We start from the raw sequence: 11,077 nt of genomic DNA, 5'->3' as shown, positions 1-11,077 counted from the left end.
ATACAGTGATAAAGCAAACCACACAAAAATTCAACGTCTTTCACCAAATTAGAGATATTTTATTATTAGAGGCGATTTCATATTTCAAAGTATAAATCAGTAGGACCAAAAGAACATAAGATATATGACAATATTTTGCATCCTAAAATCCTTTTGGACAGGATTTCCAGCTGACTAAAGCTACCGGGTCACATCATATTCAAAACACATCAACATTTTTCTGCTTAAAACTTGATCGATCAGATCAGATATCAAATAACACAACACTAAACACCAAACTATATACATACATGATACATATATGATTAAAGAAAAGCAGAAACATATATAGCTTGAAGAGATGATAAGATGGAACTTGGTTTTGATGTATCTTACATAACCAAATTTATTTATGTTTTGTTTTAAATTTTTAAGCACGCCATACAATCAGTTTTTCTTGGCGATGAACAAGCCCCACTTCTGTTCACCACTTGAGCTCCTGAGTAGCTTTGAGTTCCACCCACCTACGATATCCTCGTAGTCCTCCTTAGAGAAGTCACTGATGAATTCATCCTTCTCCTTCTCCACTGCGTCCAGTTCACGTTTCAGGACTTTCATGAACTAATAAATCAAACAGAAAAATTAATAGATGGCAAGTACTTTGGTTTTTAAGCATGTGGGTCATTTTCAGAAGAAGGTTATGTAGAGAATCGTTTCTTACCTGATCGGTTCTATCCTCTGCGATTACCTCATCGAATCCAGCATCTTTCAGCATCTATTTGACCCAAGTAAAGGTTTAGTCGATTTTTTTTGGTTCTTTTAAGTGGAAGAGAGGAAAAAGGATCTATCTATGTATACCTGACCGTATGTTTGTACAGCATGAAGATCATAGCCTCGTTGCTTGATGTAGTTTGCAAAATCTTGAGATGGTGTTTTGGGGCTTCTGCAGTAATCAGTAATGAGAACTTTCCCTCCAGGCTTCAACCATTTGTAGAATGTTCTGAACAGTGCTGGCTTGTCCTAAGAGTAAAGACCATCATTTACAAAATGGAAATAAAACAAGAAAGCGATTATCCTGAAATTTAGCTAAAACAATGGGGAAGCATATACTTGGATATGCAGAATGGTGTCTCTGCTGTAAATAACATCAAAGGTGTTATCAGGATACTCCTTCTTGGTGCAATCAGCTACTTCGAATTCCACGGAGCATTTGAGTCCTATGGCGTGTTCGAGGGCAAAAGAGATCATGTTTACAGATAGATCAATGCCTACAACATCCACGTCAAAGTTCTCAGCCATGTAGAAGTCCCCTCCTCCTATTCCGCATCCAACATCTAGAACTTTCTGGCCTGGCTTCAGATCCAGCTTGGCCACAAACTCCTTTGTCGTCTCTATATCAAAGGTCAAAACAAAAAGAAACATTGTATAATAAGAAGGAAGGAAAGATAGCTTCACTTTCCCATTATAGTAAAAATGGACAAGTAGATAGATAGCTTCAGTTATACAAATGTTGTTTGGCTAGGCATTAAGTTCATCAACACTGCAAAGTTATACAAACTTGATGTCTAAGGAGTATACCAAGTCCCCCTGTGCTTACAAACCCCTGTCCAAAGACACGCTCATAGCGTAAGATACCACTAGACTTATACTGGACATTGTCCAAGAAGCGTTGGAATCCTCTGTCATTATCCGAACTGACTTTCTTCTGCCAAAGCCAGCAGATCTGAAATTTGTGAAAAGTATAATTAATATATGAATCCCATTCCAGCAAAAGGGTGGCTTAATAAATAATATGAAGAATCTTAATTAATTACCTGGTTCTGGTTCTTTTTGTTTCTCACATAAGCTCCAACACATTTACAGCTAACCAAAGAGAATTCGTACGAGTTCCCAAGATCGTCATTCATGTGACATTCTTTGAAAAGCTGGAAAAGAATTTATGCAGCAGGATTCAGAATTTATATTCTCTAGAAAAGGGAAGAACAGACAGATATATATAGCACACCTTTGTGTAAAACTTGGGTTCACGGTAGTGTGTTGGGTTGTACTTCCGCTTGTTGTCACCAGACTGATGAAAGCAAGACTCCCTAAAGAAAATATACCCGCCAACCTTAGTCCATTGTAACATCTTTTTCGCCAAATCTTCAACCTTCAAATTGAATAAAAGAAAAAGAACATTAGCTTTGTCTTCAACCACTCTTGATACAGCGAAGTTTAATATGGACAGGTGGTCAATCTATATTGATTGACTACCTTCGTTATGTTGTAAAACATTCTTGGTGGAATATATTACTACGGAAATTAAGACTATTGAGAAATATTATTAGTCTTATGATATTTAATTTGGTGCCAGAAATTTCTTAGAACCAATAGTTTATTATCTTTTTTTTTTTTTGGAACTCAATAGTTTATTATCTAATAGATATTTTTTCCGTCTTTAGCACATGTCAGGCTGCTGAGTCAAACTCATATGCTTTGTGATTTAGATTTGTAATTAGGAAGGCAAAGAAATATTAGCAAGTGTGTACTGTTCTAAAGTGGTTCCCGCAGTAATAAGTTATCAGTTAAGTGGTTACCTCCTTATCAGAGAGATACATGAGCAGCCAATTAGAGAAGATCAGATCCACAGACTCGTCTGAAAATTTCATATCCGGGGATGTGACATCAGCGCACATAAATTTAACGTTCTTGTAGTGCCCATTAATGTTTTTATTCTGCAGAGAAGACTTTCATGAGGGAACTGTAAGTAGCTAGAAAGAAACAAGCATGACAGTGAACTAAACCTTTTTGATAACACTTTCAATGAAATCAACGGCAATGACCTGGCCGGCCTTCTGAGCTAACTCACTAGTGAAACGACCAATGCCAGCGCCAAACTCAAGCACAGTTTCCCCTTCAATCGGTGGAAGGAGCGAGAGTATCTGGTACATACACACATTTAAGCCTTAGAATCTTTCATCAAATGGCAAAAAGAGCAAAGAACAAAGAAACTAACATGTCAAAGTTTATGCTTGGTTCCGGTTAGTTATACTTAGTTTTGAATCGGTTTGATTCTAAATCTTATATACTTGATAAAAATATTTTTAAAATGTTGAATTCTTTTTTTTCTACTCAAAATCCATCAATTTTTTTTCGAAAAACAGAAAAAAGAAAAACAATTGAATCAAACATTTTAAACTTATTTTAAACTTCAGTTCCATGGACAATTCTCTCAAACAGTCAATTTTAAGTTTTTGCCATAAAATAGTTTCAAAAATGATTAAAATAGTCTTTTTATTTTGAAAATATGTATAGATTAGTTAGCCTATAGGTATAATTATATAATTACTTTTTAATAAAATTTATTTTGATCGTTTTTCTCCTTAAAATCTATCTTTTATGAAATAAATTAAAAAGCTATATTTTGATCATTTTTTTCCTTGAAGTCTATTCGGACTGATTCTTACCAGATATAAATCTTTTGGATAAAGTAGTTTTGAACACATATATGTATCCACAAATTTTTGGATCGATTTTGATTTCCATTAATATTTTCTGATCAACTAAAGTGAGATTCAAATTCATCGGAATTAGAAAGATAACAGCTCTATGCTAACCTCAGGTCGTTCTTCTTTGTCGAGGTCAGCAGCTTTGGAATCAAGCATCATGGCCTCAACGCTCAAACCCACAGAGTGCTCTTTCCAGTAATTCTTCTGGATTTCACGCTCTTCCCCTGAATCTGAGGATACCCATCCACAACCAGCAAATCAATCAAGAAACGACTCCCAAAATCAGAAAATCAATCAAGAATATGGATTTCGAAAAGCGTCTTTCCGGTTATCCTTCGGTTTATGATCAACTGAACCGAAAACCTTTCTTTATCATGGCGGGGTCCAAAATTCAAATACGGGAAATTAGGTGAAGGGCGTTTGGGCCGTTTGGAGAATCTAGTTCGTCATTACGTGTGAAGCGTGGTATTTCCTACACCGTCCGATTTGGCTGTTCACATGTTAATGCACAAGAGTAGTGTGTCCCACGGAACTATGATTTATGACCATATATATTAATTATGCTGAAAGGGGTCGTCGATTTTTATTAGGTAATTATATTTTTAAATCAGGTATTACCTAGCTATTCCACGTTGAGAGAAAAGAAAATTGACATGTCGATAGTTACTATTATTATTTTTATTAAACTCCAGGGAATCTAATATAGTTTTTAAGGGGCAAAACTCCAAGGAATCTTATAAAACGTCGACAACAATTACGTAATAAGCAAGCTAACAAACCGAAAATCAGAAATTATCATTTAGAAAGTAGAAACTCAGTTTTCAATATTTGTGTATCGAACACTTAAAATTCTATCACATCAAAAGCTAAAATATTTATGGTAATAGGTGATATATTCCTCTCAAATGATTAATGGATACCCAACCTAAATTATATTTTTCATCTAAGAATATTAGATTCATTTTTGAAATATAAGTGGGTGATAGAAACATGGTAAGATTTTAAGCCGGTAGAAAACTGGTAACAAAAGTCCGAAGATTAAACTGATGAAAACCAAGTTTTTTAAAGACAAAAGTCCTATAAAAAGAAACTGGTGAAACAAAAAAAAAATCAAACAAAAAGAAAAACTAGTGAAACAAAATAATTTTTTTGAATTTAGGTGAAAACAAAATACTACAACAAATAAAAGAGGTTGATACCGCAACTAAATTATAGTATACAAGAAGGCTTTAATGTATATGATCTCCGGAACTTAAATTATATACAAGGAGATCTTTTTTTTTTGGTTAAAGGGTTCTATACAAGGAGATCTATAAAGTATAATACCCAGGGGCCATGTTTACAGGTCTAATAACAGTTAAGTTAAATAATAGTGTCTATAAATAATCCACATTTCCTGTTGCAGTAATTTTCCAGAAAAAAATATTATATGTTATCAAGATCGTTTACGTAGAAAGAAAAAAGTAATAATAAAGAACATCATGATCAGTAGAAGTTAATGAAAGTGGATAGGTACAAATCCGAATATGTTAATGTTTGACCGATAATTAAATTGATTTGTGTGATGGGTTGAACGAGGATTTAAATCGCTGTTGTATTTGTAAATTGATGATACTGTATGATTCCTTATATCTGTGAGCAGCAGAACTGAAAGCAAACTTACATGAGTTCGGGAAAGAAGGAGAGATGTTGCCATTAGTGTGAATGTGAGCCATTTGGTTCACTATTGACAAAAAGAAGAAAAAAATATCAGAGGTTTACGATTTTTTTTGGTGTTGTGGTTCTTTGTATTGTTCATTCTGTTCTTCTGATCTTCATTATATAGAGAAAAATGTGATTATTTTATTATTCTTTTGTATATTATTTTCTTTTGGTTGGAGAATCGAAAAAAAAAATCTTTCATTTACCATTTCCCTTTTCTTACACGAAATTACAATACTACTATAAAAGAAAATATGTCCAAAATATTTTTGGCAACAAGTTTTATTAACTAATTTGAACGATGATATCCAAATGCGAGAGGTTAAATAGCAAGTTAGTTTTTGAGAGAAAGTTAAACATTTTCATTTATTAAAAAATGTTTATGCTTTCCACTACCGTGAAACAAAAGATTCCATATATAACCAAAACAAAATGAAAAGGTATTCCACCTTGTAATTAAATACGTTGATGCTATGAAAACCATCATCTACTAAAAATGAAATAATCTAGGGTTCTTGGAGTTAAGGACCATTTAAATAAGGTTCAAGCTTAGCTTGTGTGTAGGTGTAGCTCCTTAAGAACTTGTTTTGCTTATTTTATGATAATTAAGAAATTCAAGCATCAAAACCTATATAAGAATGAACCGTTATATATAGAAATAGATATCCTATATCACCCAATATATAGAGTGAAGAACTTTTATTTAAGACTGGTACAGACAAATAATAGTTGAATAGATTCTAAATTGTTTATATTCACAGATTCGTTTACTTACTTCAAGTTGGATTCAGTGATTATGATGGCCACTTTAAACGTTTTCTTAGTGATTAGAAATGTGAGGTTATAAAGACAAACATGGAATAAAGCACTGTTTAGAGAGTAAGTGAGTAACAGTTAATAGTCTTTGAGAAGTAGCGAACAGACGGTGATCCCAAGATGCTCCGAATGGGCAACTTTTGAAATGAATCTTTTGCTCCAATGGTTTAGAGCCACATCCTTTGTTTCCCTCCCTATCCTCTTATTTATAGATAATTATTTGTGAGACCAATCACTAATGAGATTTTCAAACATAAACTGAAAATAAAAAAAATTGAAAAAATAGCGCCAACAAAAATAATTAGAAATCAAGATTCACAGTCGTAAATTTGTAATGCAAAATCAACTAACACATATCCGGTTATGTTATTATGCGAGCTAAAAATTAAAACATCAGATATCCATATATTTAGGCCAACTGCGTTTCAATAAATAAGAATAGTTGGCTAATTGACGTAAAAATATTTACACATTGCTAGAAACGGTTGCCCTAGTTGGAAAGCAATATTGTTAAATGTATTTATTTTCCACTGAAAATATTGATATCAATAGTTAGTAGAAGCCTTATAGTATCTACAAATCTGAATATCCATGATTCTGACCTCTATGAAGATTCTAGAAATGTTAGCATTGTCCGTTAGGTTAGCGAGATACTGAAACTATTATCGTAAACAAGAAAAATCAAAATATCAAGATGACATTGGTTTTTTTCAAAAAAAAAAAGATGACATTGGTTTTATAAGAAACAAATAACCAAAAGCTAAGAGAAAAATGTGGAAAAAAAAGAAATTAAGCACCACTTGACACTGCTAAGTGCTAACATTCATATATAATGGTAAGTTGGTGGGTCTACTAGTATATTTCTTAGGACCACAACTTGGTTTTATGTTTATTTTTCTGGAAATTTTAAATAAATGTGATGAATAATTGAATACACAATTAAAATAGCAAATGCAATTGCCGCTAACATAGTATTTTCTCGAATAGTGATTCAGTAATCAGCGCGGATGTAAGTTTTACTGTTAAATAATACATAAATATAATTTATAGGTGATTAGGACGTATATCTAAACTAGTTTTAGGTTTCACAATGTGATAAAAGAGTTCAACCGGCAAACAATATAAATTCAGTTAGAGAAAGGAAAAAATATATATTTGACGAAACGACCACAAAGAATTCACTACATGTATGAAATATGAATAGAGTAGGTAGTGGTTTTAAATAGTAACGAGCCTACTCTCCATTAATTCTAAATCAGTTCTTAACCATTATACTTGCCTGGTCACTCATTACATGTAACTTTTTTCCATTATATGTAACTTCATGGCGATTAGTTATAGTTAATATTGGCAAATGACAGTGTAAATTAGTTAAGAATCTTACAAAATGGCTATGCAATGATTATATAAACTTTATTATGGGATCTTACTATTTTCACCCGATGATCTAGGGTTTAAATAACTGCACTAACGAATTATTACTCCTAACCACGAGCCTATTCTGATCCCCACCCCCAATCATTCCTATTTTCTTCTTACTTTAATATTTTGTATTTTCCCTATTTTGGGGTGTCATAAGAAGATTCTCACTACACCAGATCCATAGTAGCTCAACAGTGACATACCAAAAAAAAATCAAAGGATTCTAAAAAAATTACACACTTCGTTTATAGCATATATATATATATATACTAGGGTAAACCCGCCCTACGGGCGGGCGGGCGAATTAATACTCTAATAGTATTTTTTAAAAATAGTTAACTTTTTAAAAATTATGATTATATAACACCTACAAAATTTACTTAATCCGATTTGCTTACCTAAATGATTTAGTGAAAAATTTGTTAAATTTTGAACTGAACTCTCTCAAAGAGAAAAAAATTTGAACAGAAGCATTTTCTGTTTTTTTTATAAAACTGTAATCATCTTGTTCGCTTAACCAATTGATTTAGTTAGTGAATTAGTTAAAACGTAAACCAAAACATTTCTCTGTTTTTTTTAACTCTGTGTGTATACGTGGCGTGTAGCTATATATCTAATTATTTATCTTTTCATCAAAACACAACTAATTATTTATACATTTTCTATAGAAATAAATAACATAGTGATTTGATAAAAAAAACCTAGTGATGGACAACTGAGGGTAAAATATACATTTCTAAATGTTAACAAATGTTTAAATAGTTTTTGCTTAGCAATAATATACACTGTCAATATTATTTTCAAAAAAAAAGATTTTGCTGTAACTCTTTTAGAGAATATTATAGTTTCTGCGCAAGATTTTATTTCATTATATTTTTAACTCTCACATGGTAAGAAAAAACACAGTCTTGCATCTCACTTGTGCCCTTTCTTTTTCCACAAGTCACCAAACATCTTCATCCATGAACTCTTCCTCTTCCTATTCCCACTTCCTAATTTATCTTCAGTATCATCATCATCCATGAACCCAACCACCTCACTCTGGTCAAACAACCCACCACCTACAAAGACTTGTCTAGTGACCTGGATCCATCCCTACCGTTCATCTCACACTCTCCAGAAAGAACCGCAGCTGCAGCATCAGCCGCCTTCCTCCACTGCTCGGTTTGAACTCCGAGCGTCTTCATCTCAGCTTCTAAAGCTTCTTTTGTTTCTCCCATGAACTCAAGCTTCTCCTTTATCTGAGCTTTCTCTTCTCTGCTTTCTTCCAACTCTTCTCCAATCCGACACACATTTGAAGCCATCTCATCTTCGTTAGCTTTCACCTTAGACATCTCAGAAGCAGAATCATTTAACTGACTTTTTAAAATCTCGTTTTCTTTGCTCCATCTAGTATCTGTGTCACAGGTCGTGATGATTTGAATTGAAAATGATACAAAAGCATAGATTATTTTCAGGTTAAGACATAGCACATATAAGATATAATAAATGTACTGGGAAGAATGTCGTAGTTGCAAGTAATCCTTTGTAATTATCATCACCTCCTTGGCTCCTTGAAATGAAACAACCAATCGCTGCTCACCAGATGCATCCCACGTTTTCTTATAGATTTCCTGGCTGGTTTGTCAGTTATGAAAACCACAACAACTTTAGCATATTGATCATGCTCTTCAGAGACAGAAATATGTTCACGACATGGACCCAACAACTTTTGGATCCAGACAGAAGCTCTGTAGCTTAGATTCGCTTTACAAATGATGAAAAAACAGATAGGCCCAAGTGCCATTATGTAGCTTACCTTTGACTGGTTTCACGTGTCTGCATCATCATCTGGAGCATTTTCTGAGAAGACGTGAATTCTTAAAGAAGCGCCGAGACTTTGAGCGCCTTCCAGAACAAAAGGATCACACGGCCTTGGTTTCTCAAACACAACATTGATTAGAATCACGCAAACCCCTCAATCCAATTGAATCCTCTCGTTCACTGAATCTGTATTCGTCGATGACTTCCCGGGAATCAGAAACGCATCGAGCTCATGCATAAGAATATCAGAGAAATAAAATATGAATCAAACAGATCCTCAAACACAAGATTGATAATCAAATATAATCTGAACAAACACGAAAAACACAAGAGAGAAGTAAAAAAAAATATAATTGAAATCTCAATCACGAAAAAGATGAAAATCTGGGTAAAATACCTCAAGCAGATCCCAGAGAATAACCACGATTGCTGGTGACAGAAAGAGAAGCAAATATGGAGTCGCATATGATAATGAGGCCGAGGAGGAGACGTCGAGCCGCTCGTAAAGAGGAGATGCAGCACAGAGAAATCAGAGGTGCAAAGGCAGAGTTAGAAACACAGCAGAATTGAGACGATTACATCAAAACGCCCACCGTTACGGAGTGTCGATCATCTCGTTGCCGATCAAAGAGAAGCAAAGAAGACGGAGGAGCGCATCTGATTAGGATTGCGATCTTCACGTGCTAGAGAGGCCGAGCAATCAAAATGTGAAGAGAAGCCCATACGAACAGACTGATCACCAAGGCTCACCACACTGCGTTTCATTTAATAAGCCACGTGTCGAACGTTCAGCGACCGAATTTTTGACATGGACGCTTACGTGTCAGCAGGAGAGAATCAACTCTCTTTTATATATATAGATACACACTGGGTTGCATTAAATGCATTTTACCCTGAAATAACTTAACTCTCTTCCGACTTCAACTCTTTAACATCTTAAGGACTTTTTGAGTCCATATACAAAATTCGTGGTCTGTCATAGTCCCAACTATTTCAACATGTGTTTTTGTGGCCGGTGACATGAGACGTAGAAACAATTCAAATTTTAATTTTGCTTTTCTTATATAAGATAATCTAACTAGGTTTTGTAGTTTTAATAGTTCTAAGGCCAATAGTTAACAAATACATTTATAATCAAATGCAATCTTTTCTCTGTTTCATATTACAATTAGTTTTGTTAAAAATTGTTTTTTTTCTGAAACACTTTAAAAAATTGTTTATAATACAGATAATTTCAACATCTAATGCAATTTTTTATATTTATTAAATATTGTGTGACTAATTAAATTATATATGTTTTATAATTAGTTAAAATTAAATGTTAAATAATACTTTTAATTAAATAATCACTTTTTACTAATTAATTAGCATATTACCAAACCGAACCATCATCCTCGAAGGCCTCGTATTAGTATAATGTGCTAAACCCATCGAAGGAATAAAAGCCCAGTAAGGTAGTTTCACAACCCTTCAGAACCATGGAGATCAATCGAGACCACTGAAGCTCGACTTCAACTTCACCACGTTGAACGCCGCGTTTGACGCAAATAGAAAAGTAATTTTATATCTAATCTATTAAACATGAATACATTTTGTAATTAACTTTGATTTTTTCTTAATAATTATATATTTATGCCATTGTCATCTATACTATTAAAGCAGAATCCCTCTTAAGATTCTACCCTTAATTTTTAAAGTTATTTACATTGTTATGCCATTTCCTTATTTGAATTTTTGAAATTAATTTTTAGCCAATAAATTCATTCAATCGAAAATTATTTTTTTAAAAACCAATCACATTGTAATAGGAATATAGTTAATACGATTATGCAAAATATGGTAACTGAATTTGCCTAATTATTAGGATA

At 33.3% G+C, this 11,077-nt stretch overlaps 2 protein-coding genes across 3 annotated transcripts; both read right to left on the bottom strand.

The window, feature by feature from the left end:
- Nucleotides 1-244: 244 nt before the first annotated feature.
- LOC108814299 (phosphoethanolamine N-methyltransferase 3) lies at nt 245-5,263 on the bottom strand. Its single transcript, XM_018586840.2, has 11 exons — nt 5,131-5,263; nt 3,576-3,697; nt 2,763-2,900; nt 2,556-2,693; nt 1,985-2,128; nt 1,794-1,904; nt 1,558-1,702; nt 1,090-1,370; nt 838-999; nt 701-754; nt 245-600 (listed from the first exon to the last, which is right to left on the bottom strand). Exons 1-11 carry the CDS (start codon nt 5,180-5,182, stop codon nt 427-429), a joined length of 1,521 nt encoding a protein of 506 aa, XP_018442342.1. The 5' UTR covers nt 5,183-5,263; the 3' UTR covers nt 245-426.
- A 2,910-nt stretch (nt 5,264-8,173) lies between these two features.
- On the bottom strand, nt 8,174-9,892 carry LOC130497568 (interactor of constitutive active ROPs 1-like). Of its 2 annotated transcripts, XR_008936555.1 has the most exons (3): nt 9,205-9,892; nt 8,948-9,023; nt 8,174-8,802 (listed from the first exon to the last, which is right to left on the bottom strand). XR_008936555.1 is itself a non-coding variant. In XM_056990478.1 (2 exons), the coding sequence occupies exons 1-2, from the start codon at nt 9,243-9,245 to the stop codon at nt 8,468-8,470; spliced, it is 597 nt and encodes a 198-aa protein (XP_056846458.1). In that variant the 5' UTR covers nt 9,246-9,892; the 3' UTR covers nt 8,174-8,467. The 2 variants fall into 2 exon arrangements, 1 of the variants encoding a protein (XP_056846458.1); XM_056990478.1 differs by having other exon boundaries at nt 8,174-9,023.
- Nucleotides 9,893-11,077: the final 1,185 nt, after the last annotated feature.

The sequence above is a fragment of the Raphanus sativus genome, chromosome 7 (assembly GCF_000801105.2).
Source record: "Raphanus sativus cultivar WK10039 chromosome 7, ASM80110v3, whole genome shotgun sequence".
Classification (NCBI taxonomy): domain Eukaryota; kingdom Viridiplantae; phylum Streptophyta; class Magnoliopsida; order Brassicales; family Brassicaceae; genus Raphanus; species Raphanus sativus.
The sequence above is the reverse complement of the archived record's forward strand: the minus strand, read 5'-3'. Positions and strand labels throughout refer to the sequence as shown.